At 35.3% G+C, this 22,924-nt stretch overlaps 1 protein-coding gene across 4 annotated transcripts in view; it reads right to left on the bottom strand.

The window, feature by feature from the left end:
- Positions 1-22,924, bottom strand: part of CDK8 (cyclin dependent kinase 8) — a 148,826-nt gene that overhangs the window by 48,856 nt on the left and 77,046 nt on the right. For 3 of the 4 annotated variants that reach the window (XM_072611765.1, XM_072611767.1, XM_072611768.1), the window contains exons 3-4: positions 13,668-13,778; positions 9,380-9,520 (exon numbers count right to left, since the gene is read on the bottom strand). The exons of the other annotated variant lie outside the window; for it this stretch is intronic. In XM_072611765.1, the coding sequence (XP_072467866.1) occupies positions 9,380-9,520; positions 13,668-13,778 (252 nt within the window). The remainder of the gene's footprint in view (positions 1-9,379; positions 9,521-13,667; positions 13,779-22,924) is intronic. 4 annotated transcript variants of the gene reach the window in all.

Raw genomic sequence — 22,924 nt, 5'->3', positions numbered from 1 at the left:
CAGCTCCCACAGCAGTCCACATCCACTGTTGGATAGTAAAGACCCTGAGAGATCTGAGCAGCTGATCCTTACCTCAGCCCTATGTGGCTGCCCTGCCCTCATCTAATGCTTCTGGAGGAATTGAGCAGCTTATCTGAATCTCAGCCCCCGGAGCTGGCTTGGGGGAATTGGAGGTCAGGTGGTTGTGGAGAGGTAACTCTACCACTCAGATTCTGGGTACAAAAGTTTCTGGTTACCCCCAGACCAGTGTACACCCTTGATTGTGCCACCTTGGAGGAATTAAGATCTTATAGATCCTCAGAGTATACCCTACTCTTGACAAAGGACCCAAAAGTCAAGTAACTGGTTGAGAAAATGCCCAAAAATGGGAAAAAAAATAAGACTAAGGAAGGTTACTTTCCTGGTGAACAGATATCTTCTCCCATTCTTTCAGATGAGGAAGAACAATGCTTACCATCAGGGAAAGACATAAAAGTCAAGGTTTCTGTATCTCAAACATCCAAAATAAATATTCAATGGTCTCAGGCCATGGAAGAGCTCAAAAAGGATTTTGAAAATCAAGTAAGAGAGGTGGAGAAAAAACTGGGAAGAGAAATGAGAGAGATGCAAGAAAATCATGAAAAGTGAGTCAACAGCTTGCTAAAGGAGACCAAAAAAAATGCTGAAGAAAATAACACCTTGAAAAATAGGCTAACTCAATTGGCAAAAGAGGTTCAAAAAGCCAATGAGGAGAAGAATGCTTTCAAAAGCAGAATTAGCCAAATGAAAAAGGTGGTTCAAAAACTCACTGAAGAAAATAGTTCTTCAAAAATTACAATGGAACAGATGGAGGCTAATGACTTTATGAGAAACCAAGAAATCACAAAACAAAACCAAAAGAATGGAAAAATGGAAGATAATGTGAAATATCTTACTGGAAAAACAACTGACCTGGAAAATAGATCCAGGAGAGACAATTTAAAAACTATGGGACTACCTGAAAGCCATGACCAAAAAAAGAGCCTAGACATCATCTTTCATGAAATTATCAAGGAAAACTGCCTTGATATTCTAGAACCAGAGGGTAAAATAAGTATTCAAGGAATCCACAGATCACCACCTGAAAGAGATCCAAAAAGAGAAACTCCTAGGAACACTGTGGCCAAATTCCAGAGTTCCCAGGTCAAGGAGAAAATATTGCAAGCAGCTAGGAAGAAACAATTCAGGTATTGTGGAAATATAATCAGGATAACACAAGATCTAGCAGCTTCTACATTAAGGGATTGAAGGGCGTGGAATATCATATTCCAGAAGTTAAAGGAACTAGGACTAAAACCAAGAATCACCTACCAGCAAAACTGAGTATAATACTTCAGGGGAAAAATTGGTCTTTCAATGAAATAGAGGACTTTCAAGCATTCTTGATGAAAAGACCAGAGCTGAAAAGAAAATCTGACATTCAAACACAAGAATCAAGAGAAGCATGAAAAGATAAACAGGAAAGAGAAATCATAAGGGACTTACTAAAGTTGAACTGTTCACATTCCTACATGGAAAGACAGTATTTGTAACTCTTGAAACTTTTTTCAGTATCTGGGTAGTTCGTGGGATTACACACACACACACACACACACACACACACACACACACACACCCCACAGGGTGAGTTGAACAGGAAGGGATCATATCTAAAAAAACAAAATTAAGGTGTGAGAGAGGAATATATTGGAAGAAATGGAATGGGGCAAATTATCTCTCATTAAAGAGGCAAGAAAAAGACTCTTCAATGGAGGGAAAAAGGGAGGAGGTGAGAGGGAAAACGTGAAGCTTACTCTCATCACATGACTCAAGGAAGGAATAAAATGCACACTCATTTTGGTACAAAAACCTATCTTACAATACAGGAAAGTGGGGTAGAAGGGGATAAGCAGGCTGGGGGGGATGATGGAAGGGAGGCAATGAGAGGAGGGAGCAATTAGAAGTCAATACTCTTGGGCAGGGAAAAGGTCAAAAGAGAGAAGAGAAGAAATGGGGGACAGGATAGGATGGAGGGAAATATAGTTAGTCTTACACAACATGACCATTATGGAAGTCATTTGCAAAACTACACAGATATGACCTATATTGAATTGCTTGCCTTCCCAATGGGGATGGGTGGGGAGGGAGTGAGGAAGAGAAGTTGGAACTCCAAGTTTTAGGAATAACTCTTGAGTATTGTTCTTGCATACAACTGGGAAATAAGAAATACAGGTAATGGGGTACAGAAATTTATCTTGCCCTACAGGACAAAAGAGAAGATGGGGACAAGGGAACAGAGGGATGTTAGAAGGGAGGGCAGATTGGTGGTAGGGGTAATTAGAATGCTAGGTACTTTGGGGTGGGGAGGGGAGAGATAGGGAGAACATTTGTAACTCAAAATTTTGTGGAAATCAATGATGAAAACTTAAAATAAATAAATTTTAAAAAAAAAGAATTAGAACTCACGATGCTTATACTTCTTTTGTAGTCAACTGCCAGACCTATTAACCTGTATCTTAAAGAGTATTATGGCTAGAAGACATTGTTTGGAGGGACCATTTTGACTGATAGGAGTTTAACTGACAACTTCCATAATGATTTTACTTTTCACATATATATGATTATAATAATTATAATATTCCTACCTTTTCCAGAAACTCTTTTACTAATTCATTGTGTGATTTTGAGCAAGTTATTTCACCTATGGATATTAACCTCCCTAATCCCTTAAATGGCAATAATATTACATGTAATACCTATTTCTGAGAATTAATTTAGATCATATAAAGTGCTTTGTAATGCATAAAACACAATATAAATATAAGATAACATTTCTGTTACTATTATGGTGGTATACTGTAACGAACACAAGATTTAGAGTCCAACAGTCTGGTCTGAATACCAGTTCTTCTACTTACAATCTATGTGGTCATAATCAATTTTCTTCTCTCTTCTTCATTTTCCACAGCCATAAAGTAAAAGGGTGGCAAATCAAGTTTGTCAATGCTAAAATCCTCTCATTCTGATGAAACTCTTAACTCTCAAACTTTCCATTTTTCTTAATCAGTTCTTTCATGACATATTCCATTCTCCTTGCCCACATTCCAAGCTTCATGGAAACAATCATATTTTCCTCTTTTGAATATGCAATTCAAGAAGCCAGGAAATGTGCTCATCAAAAAAGCATTCTTTAAAAGCCTAATAATTCCTTATTAACAAAAGAACTGCTCAATCACAAATAACAATTAAACTTGACAGTTAAGAAGCATTTTACTCTCATTAAAATCCCAACACTTTGGAGATAAGTGGATAAGCATTTATGGTATTATTGTGCTAATTCACTTCAAGTTACTGAAAATGAAGCACAGAGAATGCAGTGAATAATCAGAAGTACATAAGTAGAACAAAACTATGATCTGAAGGTAAGTTTCTTAACTCCTTAATTTTTCCAATCATCACTACAGGGAATGCTGCCTCCAATTCTGCAAAAAGTCATCATGGGATCTCTTTTGTTTGTCTTTTGGATATGTGTGAATGGTGATTTTCTTTAAGTTATAAAGAAAAGATTGTGACTTTTTATATAGAGAGACACATGGATACACAGGGTATTACCAACATAAGCCCAAAGAAATACGCTATTGCAAACTGTCTTGATTAAAGGTGTTCCAAGTAAAATGAATAAGAAATATTCTGGAAAAAATATCTGGAATATATGTTTTCTTTGGTAATAATTCAATCCTGAAATTACTTTAAGATTGTCTCTGCTCAATAGGATTTCATTACTGTTAAGAAGCATATATAAAATAAATTATAATGTTAAGCTAGGACACTGCATAGAGGATCTCTACCTTGAAACAACTTAGAATCTAAGATGATTTTAAGATTTGTCATTTTTCTCTTGAAACTTTAATTACATGCTCTTAATTATGCAAAAGTAACATCAGACAGACATGCTCTTCATTCAACATTTTAATTTGTCAATGTTTCTTGATGTGTGAGTAAAGCCACTGAACCCTACTGAACAATCCTGTCATTTCTGTTCCTTTTCAGACAGCCAGACTCTCAGCTAATTCCACTGAATCTTTAGAATTCTGAATATCCATCTACAGTTTCACAAATTGTTACTTATAGGAGATCAAAGGTTGTCTAGCATAATGTGAATATTACTAGTTTGGGAGTCTAGAAAAAATATTGAATTGCAATTTCAGTTTCCATCAAGAACCACATATGTAACCTTGGACAAGTTATGCAAACTCAGTATTTCAATTTTCTCATCTGTAAAATAAGGATAATACCAATTTTAATTTATAGGCTGTTGATAAGATGAAATAAGACAGAAACATTTTTTAAAGCATAATGTTAGGCATTATTATTACTACTGGATAATGTAGAACCTTTTCTGTTTTGACAAATTTTAGAACCAGGATGGCCTTACAGTTGAATTATACAGGCAATGACATGACACGTAATAGTTCTCTGAATAGTCCTTAAAATATCCTTTAAAAGTCTGGGCTTAGTCACAAGGCCCTCCAGAGTCTGGATTCAATTCAGGATCTCTTTTGACATTCACATCCACCCCCAGCACCCAACTAATTGGGGCACAGATTAGACCAAGGTTCCTGATGGCTCCTCCACAATTCCAGAGTCACCCTAAGAAATCAAGTATATCTGTCAGGAAAAACCACAGATCTGGGTATTTTATTTCAGATTCCTGTCTTGAGGAAGCCTGAGAAATAGCTATCCAAACAATCCAAAGTATGATATTTCACAACATAAGCCATTTATGAAATACAATGATCCTAGAGAATCCTGAGGGAGCTTAACTTTCCTCAGCTTCAGCGTCCTCATCTATAAAATGGGAATAAGAATAACATCTATCTCCCAGAGTTGTTATAAAGATAAAATGAAACAATATTGGCACAACATTTCATAAATCTTAAAGTGTATTATAAATGCTAGGTATTATTATAGTGTTTTCAAAAATTTCATTGCAATGATAGGACCTCAGTGGACCCACAAGTGGCTCCTTTACTCTCGAAATCTCTAGGTAAGAAGAGAAACTGCTGCTCTTTCCCCCCAAGATGAAGAAACGTCAACAGCCTGTATTAGCTAACTATAGCTGGCAAGCCCTAGAATAAGCATGTCCAAAAGCTCATCCCTCTAACTCTTCTTGATTGATATAATCTCTTCATTCTCAGAGCCTTATCAATTACCTCTGCAGGCTCTCTCACTACAAGCATCTTGCTGGACTTCCTTGAAGGACCATTTTCTGTTATAAAAACTGTAGTCAGCAGACACTGGGTAGGCCTTCCACAGAGCAGAACCATAGGAAATTGCTTGTTGAGAGCTGAAGGAGCTGAATGAAGGAGTGGGGGTGGTGGAAGGGAAGCACTTTTAAGACAATGGTATTGATACTGTGAGACCCAGATGAATGGTTAAGGTATATTAATAAACCACCTCCTCGCACTTATTCCCCTGATTCATCAAAGTTATCAGCCTGCCTCACAAAAGAAATTAACAAATATTTTGGAACTCAACTGACTTTTCATGTCTGATGATCCATCTTCGCAATCAAGAACAGAACTGTTTTGCCTGAAGTGCTGGTCCACATCTGTTACTTTAACTGGATGTCCAGGCAAAGTTCTATCTCCCAGTATAATCAGAAATTCCACTAACTAAAAGAAAATGCCACTGGTTTTGAAAATTAACAAAAACAATTTTAAAAAAAACCCCAACAAAACAAAACAAAAAATAAGTTATATAAGAAATTTATCCTTAAAGAAAGCTGGGTTCTTACTACCTCTGCTCAAGTTTCATTTAGTGCTAGTACTCGTGAAAAGTACCAGATAGAGAGAGAGACAGACTGAAGTTTTCTGGGTATCTCCAAATCAGCTTATTTCTCAACAACATACTATGTGCTATGAACCCTATTCTAAAAGATTAGCTTTTCAAGATCTTCAGAGAAGAATTCAGAGAATAAAGCAAAATCAATTTTTAGTCATTCTGCAAAGTACCAGCAAATACAAAATAGTTATTTCCAGGATAGAGATTTTCATATCTGGAGATGAATAGGTGAAAACCCCACCAAACTCATTTCCTCTACAACACTGAATTTAAAACTCTTTATTGTGAGTTTCTTGACCAAATTTGAAATCACAATCACTGTTTCTTCCCCAGATTCTTGTTCCCCTCTATATTCCTTTTCCCCTCTATCACCAGGATGCTTTCCCACTTAGAGGGATGACTCAGGAAAAAAAAGAAAGCAAAATCCAAGGTGAGGGGTAGGAATAAATACCCTTTCCCACAAAACTTGTTTTTCCCCCCAAAAAAAATGTGAATTAAAATTAACAAACTCATTTTTTATTCCAAAGTCTTGGTTCTCCGTCCATTCTTTCACATCTCTAAATATACCAAATATCTTACTTGCATATGCAAAATTAATACAACTCACTTTTCTATTCTGAAACAAAATAACTGGATCCTTCATTTTTCTGTATCTCCTGATTATTGCTTAAAACATTTATATAAAGTTTATATCTTTATTTCCCCGTATCCTATTTCTGTTCAATATTTCCCCGTATCCTATTTCTGTTCAAGGTGACAACACCACAAAATATGGTGTAAGAAACTCTGGTCTCAGCTAAAAACCTGGCAATAAATAACAGTAACTTTTAGACCAAGTATGATCACATTTGTAATTAATCCAAATCCCTCAAAAATGTCAAAATAATATATCTCCTAAACTTTCTATCTCATACCAGTGTTTTGGTTCTCAAAAGAATTACAATGTCCACACTACAGTTGATTCTATATATCCCAAGTGCTAACATTATAATCGAGTTCCACTATAACATCATTCTTAGGGATCAATGATTATAACCTTATAAGCCATTCCTTTGGGCAAGTAAATAATCAAATTTCACTGATTAGAGAGAAAGCTTCATACAGATTAAACCCTATTTAACTAGAGGTTTCCAACTCACATAATATATATTAATTAAAATGAAAGCACAGTATTAAACTATAATGTTCATTTTTAACTTCTCAATATAAATCATGTTTCATGTGTTTTATTTTCAAGAACAAATTCAGGGATGGGGGTGGATGGTGGGTGAATGAGTCAGAGCAAGGCAACAAGATGTTTGCACAGGTCCTAAAAAAGTAGACTCCTGAAGAATTAATACTATGCTTGCAACTGCTATCTCTAACTACATTTAAATACCTATGTAATGTTAAATGCTAAAATTTCTGGCTTGGTGATTTATATATGCATTATAGAGTATTTCCTACTAGAACTAAAGAGTATGGAGGTCCCATCTTCAAGGAAATCCTAGTGGTACCTGCCTCCAGGGGGCAAGGGACAAAAATTGGCATGGATCAAAAACTGTTAAGCTAATAGTTCACTGGATAGTATAAGGTATTCATCTTCAAGATACACAAGGAGGATTTAAGGGCAACAACCGAGCTAGAACAAAAAGGATTTCATATGAAGTAAAAGAGACATATGATAGAGGCAACAACAGCCAAACTATAGAATACCAAATCAAGGAAAAATCTTGATTAAACATACTGACAAACAAATGAGACATAGAATAATACACAGTCTATAGTATTTCTACTTCAAACAGAATGTTTTAGTCATATTAGTGAAGATCTATCTACCAAAAAATGAACAGCTTTGACATAAGAAATGGATTTTACTATCATTATTTAAACAGAACTATTCTCCTGTACTGAATTCAATCTATAAACAGCATAACAGATTCAAGTATATTATGTATAATCTTACACATGAATCAAATAACTAGGAAAAAAATTAGCATACACTTGCTAGTGTGTACATGTATATATATATATGTACGTATGTGTGTGTACACAAATAGAGAGAAAAATATTAAATAAGAAAAAGATCACGAAGAAATAAAATATAATACAATGCCTTTGTATTTCTCTAAAATGTATTTAATCAGAAAGGGGGGTATGGGTGTTGGCAAAAAGCATGTCCCCAGTATGTGTTTTTATATTTTGTTCTTTTGATATCATAGAAATGAGCAAGGATTAAAAATTAACCATTTCTCCTAATATATCATCACCTTCCCCTGATTACCCACTTTCTCACAACCTTTTCTTAAGTTTTAGAATAAATGTAAAAGACAACTTTTTTTAAAAAATAATAAGTTGTGTAATATAACTCTTCAGTGCCATAAAAATGTTCTAATCCTGTGAAAAACATACTTTAAATATAGGATAAAGGTCTTTCATCCACTTTTTGCAGTATCTATTTTAAACATTTCCTGGGGTACAAGGCAAAATAATCATCATTAACCATATTTCAAGGGGATTACTGAAGCAAGATGAAAGAGCTAGAAGATATGACACTGGAATAGCTAATTTGAAGGCCAGAGATTTAATGCATCAAACATAGAGAAGTTTACAATCAGTTAACTACTTGAGAGGTCAAACCAGCCCTACCTCAGATTCTATATGGACTTTCTCCAGTACATTACTAAAATATCTATGATTAGGGAACCACAATTATCATTTACAGTATTGTGCTCAGAATTGTTTGAAATGAATGAACTATTAAAAACCTCAATTGCTTTTAAAATAAGAATAAAAGCTCCACATAATTTTGAAGTATGTTCAATAAGAAAGGATAATTTGAGATTTAGATAATTTAACTCTATTAAGATTCAGGATGAAATAATATAGTAGGCAGAAAATAACAGATGCCTATATTGTATTCCTATAGAAAAAATTTTTAAAGAACTTATAGAAGACAATTTATCAAATTTTAAATGCCATTAATTTTTCTAAACCAGGATTCTTTTAAATCACTTTTTAAAAAACAGATTACTCAGTACCATTCTTTATAAATGATGAATAAAAGCTTGCTAGTCAAAAGACTTCTATACAATTGGCAATATAACAAAATGAACAGTTTTAATGACATATTCCTTTTCTATTTCCTAATACATCACAGTTGTTCTCCAGATTTGTGTAAAATTACTCATAAATCTATTCACTCCCAGTGTTCTCCTGGCATATATAAATAACATATAGCACTTAATAAATGCTATTAGACTGACCTGACTAAAACAAATCATGCTTTATTTCTAGAATCAAGGAGAAACAAAAGTGCAGGAAAATGAACCTGATCTTTACCACTATTAACAAAAATAACACACACACATGTACACGTATAAAATAGTAGAAAGCTTTACATTACGTTGGGTAATGTTTTTAAGTCCGCACACATTCTTTAATCCCTAAAAAGTTAGCTAGCCTAGAGCCTTACACCTCATGAAGTGTTTAAGATCTAAAAGCGACTAGTAACACAACCAGTAAATGCTTCTTACCAGTCCACTGCAGATCAACTTACCAAATCCCTGTGCAACACCCAGTTAGCATGCAGGTAGTGAATACCATCTAGGATCTGATATAATAGTGACTTGACCATTCCCCGAGGTAACTGAACTGGCTTCTTGTTTGCTTTAGAAGCTCTGTGAAACTTGATTATGTGCTAAAAGAAAGAAAAAATAGCAACAGAATCAGAAAAAGAAGGACACTTTGAGGTGTAATGCTTTACTGAAAAAGAAAATCTCCAGAGATTCCTCATGATGCATGCCAATATCATTCCATTCTCTTCTAAATAACTCAAGTAACTTCAAAATTTCCAAACAATTGTGCTTAGGGTCCAAATAGTTTCCAATACACAATAAAAACATTATAAATGATGGCCATCATCCCAGAAAATAAATGGATATAACAGGAATTGTATTTTTCATAATTTCATTTAAAAATACAGCTAAAATATAACCATTTCTTTAGAGAACATTCTATCTTAATGTGTCTAATGAAAAACCATGAGCATTTCAAAAAGAAAATTTACAACAAACTGTAATAAATTTTAAGTATTTTGACTACTATAATAGTACTGTACATTTATAACACATCACTAATATTGAAGATAATTTAAGGCAAGCAGACCCTTCTATTTTGTAACAAACAAGTGGATATGAAGAAGAAATGATCAGCAATAATGACTATGTTCACATAAGAAATCTACAGAAACAAACTGAAGAGTTGGTTTAATAATTCAAAGAGAGGCAAAAAGATTGTCTTTTCTATACCTGACAGGAGGAACTTTGAAGGATCTGATATTCTTTCTTGGACCTTGCTAAAATTTAATTCCACAATCAAACCTTATTTTAAAAACCATTCATTAAGTAAAGAGTCACCTTTATGGAGATAATGCTGCTGTCTCCCCTCCCTTACCCACTAGGAGAATATGAGCTAATAGAAGACAGGGACTGCTTGGCATATAGCAGGTACTTAGGAAAATCTTAAGAGTATCACACTTTTTGGGGTAGAAGTGAATAGAAATGAATTGCTATGCTAGAGACAAGTTGAAGTTCATAACTTAAATTTTAAAATGGACAAGTCTTACATACCTAAGGCAACATGAATACTAAAGGAAGATACACAAACAAAAAAGACCACAGAAATGATCAGGCAAGCTAATTAATTATTACATTGTGCAAGGAAAAGAGGAATCATTAAGCTGAGGACATACAAATTTGGCAATTACAGATTAAAATAAGAATGACACAAACACTTGTAACTATAATACAAAATAGTCCACAAATGCATGAGAGAGGTCAGAGCTAACTGCTACACAAAGAAATAGCATCTGAGATAGTTTTCAAGGATGGAAAAATATTCAGCAGATTGGGGGCTGGGGGTGGGGTTTAAGCATAAAGGATTGAAAGGGCAGGCATACCATGGAGACAAAGAAGAGTCCAATTTAGATGGAACACAGAGTACACATGGGAGAAGACACAAAGTTGAAGAGTGGTGCCAGAATGTGAAAGGCCTTGAATACTAGGCAAGGATATCTGAACTTTACTCAGTAGTCAATAATGACTGCCTCAGTTTGATACCTCTCCTTCCTAAGGTAAATATGATTTTCCCCCTTTCCTAATCTTTCTTTCTCTTTGACTGACCACTTTTATATATTGATCACATTCTAAATTCTATCAGAGTTATTCAAATATGTCTTTTCCTACTAAATTGTGTCAAGGATTATACTACTTTCACTGTATGCCACTTTTTGTCTGCCACTTTTTGTCTACCACTTTTGGTGTAACCCACCTTCTAGTTCAGTGCCTTACAAATAGAAAGTTTCTGTGAACTGAACTAGCCAAAAGAAGCCCAGGGCTTCAAGCTCACCTGATAGTTATCTTTGTTTTGTCTTTAGAAAAATATACAAGTCAGGCACATATGTGGGAAAGGGTTAGATTGATCAAGCACTTATAGTTCATGAAGAAAATCAGAACATGAAAAAGAAATCTCCCATAAAAAATTAAAATTTGTGACATCTTATTCCTCTATCAGATACTAAAAAGGTATTAGGATCATGAGAATAAAATAATGAATAATGAAAAGACATGACCAGTAGAAGAAGCAACTTGGTCATAAAAGAAATACCTATTTGCATAAAGTACGATTTCATTAATAAGGAAAAATACAAATACGTGGTAGAAAAGGTGTGAGTGTATATGTGATGTGATTAGTTTTTATGGTAACATGGTATTCTATTTTCTTCTCCCTCATTCTCCAAAACACATAATAATGCAAAAATTATATTAAACCTCACTAACCTAGAATGCTTTGCCATCTGCTTTAATGCACCACTGTCAATGTCATGGTGCTGGGTTTAAAACTTTAATTAAAAAATATCACAATTTAGCTTAATTCCTGTAGCTCTGCTATTTTGCTTTAACAAACATTATTTAAAAAGTTGTTTTTGTTTTGTTTTTTTTTTAAGCTAAGACTGAATGGAAGAAAAAAGTATTCAGGCACTAAGGAATCAAATGAATCCTTCCAGCCTCTCCCTAACATCTACAAATAAGTTTACCCTTCTAGGTTATGTGGAGTATGTAGATATATAACTGCATAATCAGCACTAAAGAGTTTTCTGGAAGCAGTAATCAAAATAAAACTAAATCAAGGGTGGAATGTGGAAAAAATATCCCCTTTCTTTGTAAGGTCCACAGAATCATATTGTTTAATTATTCTAGATATATCAATTGGTTCTGACTACACATATGCCTTTGACTCACCAATCTATTGGTAATTAGTAGGGAGCTAGTATCAAAAGATTTTAAAAATTCTGGATATACTATTAATGTTTCCTTTGTGTAAGTCATTTTGGGCTTCTCTAACTACTATACGGGCTATATATTGGTTGTACAAATAGGATTTTTGCGGTGGAGGTTAATTTTGATTCCCCTAAATTTTATCATAGTCTTAATTCTACTAAAAAGAAGTTCTTGGGCTGCTTAGTATGAAGCCAACTATTTCGTAGACATTAAATGATTCAAAGTTGGTTGTATAATGAGGCTAGTTAAATTCATCCGAAAAATTTAGTTTTACTATAATTATTTAAAAGACTACTGCTTTTCTATTTTTGAAATATCCAGAATTTTCACTTTTTATTTTCATTTTATATTATTAACATTTGACATATACTGTATTTGTTCAAATGAAAATGCTGGTCATCTCTCTTAAAACAAATGTTAAATATGAAAAAGAAAATCAGCTCTAAGACAAAAATAAGACATAAATACAATACAAAAAGGCATGCACCTACAGATTAAAACTTGTGTTAATTTTGTTCATAGGTCAGAAAGACATAAGATATATTAAATGTTATATGTATCTATTTTCAAACTGATCTCATTTCGCAATATAGATCTTTCTACAAGGATATTTTTTCATGGAGAGTATATGCATAACTCCACAAAGTATAATTGTTAAATAAGCTTTTTTAATGAATGACACAATTGTGTTGGGAAAGTGAATTTCAGTTATCTATAATCAATAACTAAATTACATAGTCAACCAAGGCATGATATGAAAGAGACTTTAAGTTCTTATGAAATGACCATAATATAAATCATTCTTTTCCTCCATATTTGGATTAAGCAAAACCACTTTCACTAGCTTTTCTCCACGTTGCCTCTAGTCGCTTTTATTAAAAAGCCAGGATTCAAAGAGGAATTCTGACTGGTCTCCACCACTTTCTTTGATACCTCCCTCTACTGAAATCATGCTCTAAAATTGCCTATGGTGCTTGTTTATATAAGTTCTGGACAAGGCATGCAACCTTCCCGCCCCCCCTTCCTAATCTTCTGCCCAACTCTCAAAATAAGTATGTATGTGCATGTAGCTATAGACATACATTCATTTTTAATATGGTGTTTTGCGTGATTATTTTTCATTACTGAGCTAAATATATATTCTTCCAAAAAGATCATATTTTAAGGATACAGTAGATGACTAAGTCATTATACAACACATTTTTATTTTATCATAAACATGAGTTAGTGAATATCCATAAAATAACTGACGTATGCACTTGCATGTATTCTGAATTCTTTTTCTATGATATGCTATTTTATTTCTCTTTACACAAAGGACAAATGATAGTGGCACAAGGAACTATACAAAGCAAAAATACTATGAAAGAGAACAGGTACATCCACACCCTATTAGTTTATTTCTATTACATAAGTGGATATCAAAGCCTACATATAGTTTGCAATTCCCTTAGAGTTATTAACTAAAAAATATTATCAAATAAATATGAATGTAAAATGCCTTACCCAGAGGTCATGTTCAGCATAGTCAAACAGAAGCCACACTTTCCTGTCAGCATGAGACAAAAACACCTTTTGAAGAGAAATGACATTTGGATGCTTAAGCTCTCGAAGTAGCTGCAAAGCAAAGGAAAACCATTAAAGACGTCTCTAACACAAAAAGAGAACAGTCAAGAATATCCTTTTGGCCTTTAACCTGGCACAAGTCCTCTGCTTTTGATCTTAGATATCCGATCCACTACATAAAACTTGAAACTATTAATTTAGGTTTCAAAGTAAAAAAGAGAAAAGGATGATGAAGAAACAAATGACTTAAGTTTTTACTTATAATTTTGCATGTATTTTCCAGAAGATTATCAAATACAAAAGTTTTCACACAGAGATGAGAACATTTTCAAAGATCATCTTACTTGTGGCTTTCAATGTCTATATTTTATCCCTACGTAATTTAAATTTGAGTGGTACAAAATGAGCCAGCTCCCCCAAAAGGTTATTATTCTTCCTCTTCCCCCAACAAACTCCAATTTTAACACCACCTATTTTTAAATAGATTTTAACTAACGTTGTTTTTATATCCTCTTCATTCTCCATGCTGAATCCTTTATATTTCTTCCCCAGAAAACCATTATTTATAACAATTTTTTAAAAAGGGAAACAGAAAAAAAAATCAAAACCAATCAACACATATTTTTAAAATCTGATGTAATATGATGCAATGCTCCATACCTATAAACTTTAATTTCTGTAAGGCAGTGGTGAAGGTGTTTCCTTGTATCTCTGCTTTGAGGCCAATCTTGGTCTTTATAATTTTACAAAATTGGATTTTGAATATATTATGGCAATTCACTCCATTTACATTGTTTCAGTCATTATGTATATTGCTTTTTTGGCTCTGTTTACTTTACATTGGATCAGTTCATATAAATCTTTCCATATTTCTCTACAGTCATGATATTTATCATTTTTTATAGCATAGTACATTCAAGTACTATAATTTGTTTAACCATTCACCAATAGACGAGCTTTTTTTCTGGTTCTTTACTATCACAAAAAGTAAATCACTATTTTGATGCATAAGGGACCTTTGTTTTTGTCAATGTCCTCCTTAGGGTGTATATTTAGTAGTGAAATCTCTAGATCAAAGAATATGAGCATAAAATGACCAATTTTGATTACATAAAATTAAAGTTTTTTCACAAACAAAGCCATTCCAGCTAAAATTAGAAGGGAAGTGGGAAATGGGAGAGGGGAAACTTTGCAGCAAATTTCTGATAAAGACCTCATTTCTAGAACATGTATCTTACTGAGTCAAAATTATAAGAATATGAGCCACTTCCCAACTGAAAAATGGTCAAAGATTAGGAACAGGTAGTTTTCAGAGAAGAAATACAAGGAATCAAGCTGTATTTAAAAAAAAACAACTCAATCACAAATAATTAGAGAAATGCAAATTAAAACAACTACTAGGTACTATGTCATACCCATCAGATTGGCTAAGATGACCAAAAAGGAAAATGGCAAATTTTCGAGGGGATGTGGGAAAATAGGTACACCAATGTATTGAAGGTAGAACTGTGAACTAGTACAATGATTGTGGAGAACATTTAAACTGAACACACAATCTGGTACTGTCTAAGAAATAGAGTGATGGATCAGTGGAAAAGATTAGGTATAAATGACATTGTAGTAAAAGACTATAGTAATCTAGTATATGATAAGCCCAAAGATTTAAGCTTTTGGAACAAATATTCATTACTTAACAAAAGGTAGAAATTGTATGGCAAAAACTAGGTCCAGACCAACATCTCACACTGTACATACACCAAGAGAAAGTTAAAATGACTACATGATTTACACATAAAGGAATATATCATAAGCAAATTAAGGGATCACAGAATAGTTTATCTGTCAGATTTACAGATGAGGGAAGAATTTAGGAAAAAGACGATACAGAGAGCATTACAAAATGTAAGATAATTGATTATGTAACATTAAAAAGTTTTTGCACAACAAAACCAATGCAACCAAAATAATAAGGAAAGTAGAAAGCCAGGGAGAGGGGGAGAATTTTCAACAAATATCACTGATAAAAGTTTTTATTTCTTAAATATTATAGAGAACTGAGTCAATTTATAGGAATACATGTCACTCCTCAGTTGGCAAATATCATCAAAAGATATGAACAGGCAGTTTGCAGACAAAGAAATCAAAGCTATCTATAGTCATAAAAAATGCTTCAAATCACTATTCATTAGAGAAATGCAAATTAAAACAACTCTGAGGCACCACCTCATACCTATCAGAGTGGCTTTCTTGACAAAAAAAAGGAAAATGTTGGATATTGGAGGGGATGTGGGAAAACTGGGACACTAATGCACTGTTGGTGGGGTTGTGAACTGATCCAACCATTCTGGAGAGCAATTTGGAACTATGCCCAAAGGGCTATAAAACTGTGTATTCCCTTCATTTCAGCAATACCACCGCTAGATCTACATTCCAAAAAAGATCTATTTGTACAAAAATATTCATAGCAGCTCTGTGTAGTGGTTAAGAATTAGAAATCAAAGAGATGTCCATCAATTGGGCAATGGCAAAACAAGCGGTGGCATATGACTGCAACGGAATGGTATTGTGCTATAAAAAATGACCAGTAGGATTTCAGAGAAACGTGGAAAGACTTATGTGAACTGATGTGCAGTGAAGTGAACAGTACCAGAACATTGTACACAGTAACAGCAATACTGTTTGATGAAGAACTGTGAAGGACTTGGCTCTTCTCAACGATACAATGATCCAAGACAACTCCAAAAGACTAATGATAAAGCACAACATCTGCCTCCAGAGAAAGAACTGAGACTGTTTGAATAGAAAATGAAAATGCTATTTTTCACTCTTCTGTTTTTTCTTTTGTTGACTAATATGAAAATATTATACATAACTGCACATGTATAACATATATCTGATTGCTTACCATCTCAAGGAGGGAAAGAAGTAAAACATTTTGGAACTCAAAACTTTAAATAAAAATAGGCGTTTAAAAAATAAATAAACAAAAATTAAACAGAAAAGTTAGATTAATGGAACAGATTAGCCAAGAATCAGAAATACTGGAACTCAACTCAGTGTTTGATAAACATGACAATAACAATTACCTAGGAAATAAATCTTTCATTTTATAAAAAGTGATAGGAGAAAAAATGAAAAGCAGTCTGCCATAAATTAGGCTTAAGTCAACATCTTACCTCTTATTTCACAGTAAAAGCAAAATGGATACATGACTGGGCCATGGTGCCCTTAGGACCCCCAATTTCCCTTCTTTTTAAACAAGATGTTATTCATGTCCCAACATTCCCTCACAAAGAACAGCCTCCCTAAGCCCCAACTCTCCCCAGATTAGACCCATGATAAAGTTCCCTTCTCCCATTACAATCATATCCTCTTCAGTATTCCCCTCCTTCAGCCCTCCCATGGGCTGAGATTTCCAGCATGAGTGTAACTTGTCCCAGTTCTGCCCTGGTTCTTAATCCTTCCTTCTCTGGTTGGACTAAATCAACTTCTGCCACTTCTGAAAGACTAGGGAGGGTGGTGTTATTCTGGAATCTTGGGTATGATCACGGGCATCTTTAGCAGAAGGAAGCTCAATGTCTGCTTTTCACATTTTCTTCCTCACGTGTCTGGATAGAGTCAATGCCTATTGCATGCTGTAGTAGGGTAGGGGATAGGAATGGCATGGTAAATACCAGAAGAGTCTCTGCAGAAAAGACCCATAGGTCAGTCTGCCTCCTGCTGGAACATAAAGGCTGGTAGGAGAGAGATACTAAGGTACAAATGATGAGATCCTGATTAGCATTTTCCATTCCAGAGATAATTCATGAGGCTGTTGTCTTGGCAGAATTCTTGCTTTCTTGTCCTACAAATTCTTTTCCTACAAATGTAATTGCTCTAGCTCTGGTGAATAATACCACTCTGGGTTTTTGTTTTGTTTTGGAGTTGGCAGGGACCAAAGAAAATGTCTAGCCTCCCATGACCACTCCTCACTATTCAATCATTTTAAATGACCATAGGAAAATAAAAAATATTCCTAATTATACTCTAAGCTACCTCTTTGGATCTCAGATTATCTGGGGAAAAAAAGGGGAACTAGACTAAAAAGCCACTAAGGGACATCCCTTCCTGCTCCAAACCCTATCTACTAGCCAAGTGATAAACAAGCTATGACAACAGAATAAGACTTGGGGGCTTTATTACCTTTCTAGATCAATGTTCCACCAATGTGGACCAAATTTTCAGTTAACAAAATAGTGTTGTAATGTGCTATTGTTTGGAACACTGGAAAGCCACTTGGAAGACTCAGCAAAGAGTTTGAGTGGCTTCCTCTTACAAGAAATAAGCAATTAAATCTCTTAAATATCACAAACTACTTTTGTTCTAATATCAATGTTGGCTTCTCCAATTGAGCATTAACAGAAAAATAAAGGAATACTGCAGTTGTTTATTCATTTTCATTAATAACATGACAAAAAAGTGCAGGGAAAGCTGGAGAATAGTCTAATAAAAATTAGCTTCATGCCAATATCTTAAACCATTTACCTCAGGAAGGTCTAAATGGTTATATATCATTAAACAATGAGAAACAAGAGAAATAACAACTGTAAAGAACAGAAAGAATATGTGGAGAGGAAAGATTTAAAGAAATATCAATAGACTGATAAAAAATAGTAAAGAAAGCATCAGGAAATGAAGCAGATTTAGGGAAAGACTATTCAAATATACGATGGAATATATGACATATATATGGTGGAACTGTCCCTGTGATGGAGGAGAGAGGGAAGAGAACAAGCATTAAGTGCCTACAATGTGCCAGGCATCATGCTAAGAGCTTACATCACATTTATCAATTATATAGCGCTTTAAGGTCTGCAAAGTACTGTACAACTACTCTATCATTTTTATCCTCACAATAACCCTAGGAAGCAGGTCCTATTATTATCCCCATTTTACAAATGAAGAAACCGAGGCAGAAAGAGGTTAAGTGACTTACTCAGGGTTATACAGCTATCAAGTGTCTGGGGCTAGATTTGAACTCAGGTCTTTCTAACTCCAAGTCTAGTGATCTATCCATCATGGTACTCAGTTGCCTACATATTTGATGTTTATATATTATAGGTCTTTGTGGTAGGTAATAAAATATACTTTTTAAACAGAGTTTTTGATTTTTTTTAACATAAAAGGTATGCTCAAGGTAAAATGTTTTTTTACAAAAATCTCATCTCAATGATCCACACCTACGGAAGAGCTTAATAGTAAGAAAAAACAAAAATGATGACTATAAAGAAGCACAAAAGACTGACATGATGTAAAGTGAAATAAGCAGAGCCAGGGCATGGAGTGGGATGGGATACCTATATCTGTCTATTGATCTATATTTCATAGCTATATTCATAGCTAAAAATCAATAAACATAAAATAACTAGAAGAAATATGAGAATATCCTTCCCTCCGCTCATCTACAAAGATTAGGGGTCTGTGAGTGAGGAAAATTCAATTTAATAACAAATTTCTCCCCAATGTTCTGACTGGTTTTGCAGATTATTTCTTCTTTCTTCTCCTTCTCTTTCTCCTCCTCCTGCTTCCTTTTAAAGTACTTGCTCTAAGGGGTATTACCTGGGAACAGATAAGGGAAAGGATACAGGGGGAAGAGTGGGTGATGTAAAAGTTACAGAATACAAGACCCAGGGACTCGTGACTTTCTCCATGAAGATTTGCCATTAAAAGCAGTTCTTCAGCACAGATTGCTCCTGCCTGCATTGACTGTTACCTGCTGTCACAGTGATCACAGGATCATAAGATGTTAGGCATAAAAAAGGACTGTTTAGAGATCACACAGGTCAAATCCCTCATATTAATGGATAAGGAAAGTGAAGACAAAAAAGGTAAAATGACTTGCCTAAGATCAGAGTGAGCAACTAATAAAGCTAAAATTGAAACTCATTTTCTGACTCAAAATACACAACTCTCTATAAAGAGTCAAATGGCAGCAATATTATCTTTTTTATTAATCTTGTAAAAATTTTTTATTCACTTTGTTTTAATTTATGTAAAAAAAACAAGCATTTCTATAACACAGTATAAGATGGTTGCACATGAAACTACAAATCATTTTATATAACTTGCTATTCCTCTTAAACATTAAAGTTATCACATAAATTTTTTTCCCTTCCTTCCCCCACCCTAGAGAGGGCTACCTACCATTGGACACAAATATGTATATTATATGTAAAATCATTCTACACATATTTCCATTTATCAGTTATTTCTCTGGATGCAGATAGCATCTTCCTCCCAACTTCCTTTGTAGTTAATGTGAGTATCTCTGACAGTCAAAATGACTTATCTGCAAAAAGTTGCTCTTAAAATAATATTGCTATTACCATATTCAATGTCCTCTTGATTCTGCACATTCTGCTCATTCTTAGCTAATAATCTCTCCCTAAGTATCTATTTTCTCATAAAACCTCATTACTTTTCACTGAGGCCCCCATTCCTTGATCAATGGGGCACAAAGTAGAAAATTTAGACAAAGACTCTTGCTCTGTTTCTAATTTCACTACTTCCCTCATCCCCCACCTGATGAGCCAAACTTTTCTTCAAGCCTCTCAGGCACTGAAAACTTCAACTCTGATTTTAGTGAGGAAATCATGGTCATTCGTTATGTGTGTCTTGTTCTCCTCCACTCCACAACTTAGAATGCCTACACATGTTTACACACCTTATCCTCTCTTGCTCCAGTCTCTGAGGAAAAAGTGGCCTCTTTCCAGGTCAAAACTAATTTCTACTTTTGCCCTTGACATTATCCCTTCTCAATTATTTTGATGTTAAGAAGAAACTAGGAAGCCTCTCTGGGCAAAGAAACCAATTTTTATTAAGAGAAATGGGGGTAGAGTCAAGATGGTGGAGTAGAGGGACAGACCTGTAGAAGCTCTCCCCCAACAGCCCATAAAGTACCTGTAAAAAATGACTCTTCGTGGTTTTTTTGGTTTTTTTTTTTTATTGAACTTTTAACATTCATTTTCACAGAATTCTGGATTCCAAATTTTCTCCCCCCTTGTCCCCTCCCCCCACCCCAAAACACCAAGCATTCCAATTGCCCCCATCACCAATCTGCTCTCTCCTCTATCATCCCTCTCTGCCCTTGTCTCCATCCTCTCCTCTGTCCTGTAGGGCCAAATAATTTTCTATACCCCTTTACCTGTATTTCTTCTTTCCTAGTGGCAAGAACAGTACTTGACAGTCGTTCCTAAAACTTTGAGTTCCAACTTCTTTTCCTCCCTCCCTCCCCACTCCCTCCCTTTGGAAGGCAAGTAATTCAACATAGGCCAAATCTGTGTAGTTTTGCAAATGACTTCCATGATAGTCATGTTGTATAAGACTAACTATATTTCCCTTTATCCTATCCTGCCCCCAATTACTTCTATTCTCTCTTTTGAACCTGTCCCTCCCCATGAGTGTCATCCTCAAATTGCTTCCTCCTCCCCATGACCTCCCTTCCATCATCCTCCCACCCTGTTTATCCCCTTATCCCCCACTTTCCTGTATTGTAAGATAGGTTTTCATACCAAAATGAGTGTGCATTTTATTCCTTCCTTTAGTGGAATGTGATGAGAGTAAATTTCATGTTTTTCTTGCACCTCCCCTCTTTTTCCCTAAACTAAAAAAGTCTTTTGCTTGCTTCTTTTATGAGAGATAATTTGCCCCATTCCATTTCTCCCTTTCTCCTCCCATATATTTCTCTCTCACTGCTTGATTTCATTTTTTTTAAGGTATGATACCATCCTCTTCAATTCACTCTGCACACTCTGTCTCTATGTGTGTGTACATGTGCATGTGTGTGTGTGTAATCCCATTCAGTACCCAGATAGTGAATAGTTTCAAGAGCTACAAATATTGTCTTTCCATGTAGGAATGTAAACAGTTCAACTTTAGTAAGTCCCTTATGACTTCTCTTTGCTGTTTACCTTTGCATGCTTCTTTTCATTCTTGTGTTTGAAAGTCAAATTTTCTTTTCAGCTCTGGTCTTTTCATCAAGAATGCTTGAAAGTCCTCTATTTCATTGAAAGACCAATTTTTCCCCTGAAGTATTATACTCAGTTTTGCTGGGTAGGTGATTCTTGGTTTTAGTCCTAGTTCCTTTGACTTCTGGAATATCCTACTCCAAGCCCTTCAATCCCTTAATGTAGAAGCTGCTAGATCCTGTATTATCCTGATTGTATTTCCACAATACTTGAATTGTTTCTTCCTAGCTGCTTGCAATATTTTCTCCTTGACCTGGGAACTCTGGAATTTGGCCACAATGTTCCTAGGAGTTTCTCTTTTTGGATCTCTTTCAGACAGTGTTCTGTGGATTCCTTGAATATTTATTTTGCCCTCTGGTTCTAGAATCTCAGGGCAGTTTTCCTTGATAATTTCATGAAAGATGATGTCTAGGCTCTTCTTTTGATCATGGCTTTCAGGTAGTCCCATAATTTTTAAATTGTCTCTCCTGGATCTCTTTTCCAGGTCAGTTGTTTTTCCAATGAGATATTTCACATTATCTTCCATTTTTCCATTCTTTTGGTTTTGTTTTGTGATTTCTTGGTTTCTCTTCCATGGCCTGAGCCCATTGGGTGGGCTGGGATACAGAAGCCTTGACTGCTGTGTCTTTCCCTGATGGTAAGCATTGTTCTTCCTCATCAGAAAGGAAGGGAGGAGATATCTTTTCACCAAGAAAGTAACCTTCTGTGGTCTTATTTTTTTCCCCTTTTCTGGGCATTTTCCCAGCCAGTGACTTGACTTCTGAGTGTCCTCTCCACACCCACCTTCCCTCCAGATCCTCCCAGCCAGCACTTGGGGTCTGAGAATCAAATCCTGCTTCCCAGCCTCAGGGCTTCAGTGGGGGCGGGGCTGCTATTCAGTGTGAGATCAAGCTCAGGTGGGGGCAGGGCTGCCTCACAGGCTCAGTTCCCTCAGGGGGTTTATGCAGAGACCTTCAACAATGGATCCAGGCTTCTGCCTGCTTGGGGAGCCCCTGTCTGCTTCCACCTCCGTTGCTGCATCCCAAGGGGGCCTGAGTTATGGGGGCACCCCACTCCCCTCTCGACCCCCCAAAGACACCCTCTCACCGACCCTTGTCACCTGTGGGTGGAGGGACCCTCACAGCTGCTGGAGATTCTGTCCCTGAAGCCTGCACGGATCTGCTCCTCTCGTCGCTGGGCGGCCAACGCAGG

Source organism: Notamacropus eugenii, chromosome 5 (genome assembly GCF_028372415.1).
Source record: "Notamacropus eugenii isolate mMacEug1 chromosome 5, mMacEug1.pri_v2, whole genome shotgun sequence".
NCBI lineage: Eukaryota > Metazoa > Chordata > Mammalia > Diprotodontia > Macropodidae > Notamacropus > Notamacropus eugenii.
This window is presented reverse-complemented; position numbering and strand designations above follow the sequence as displayed.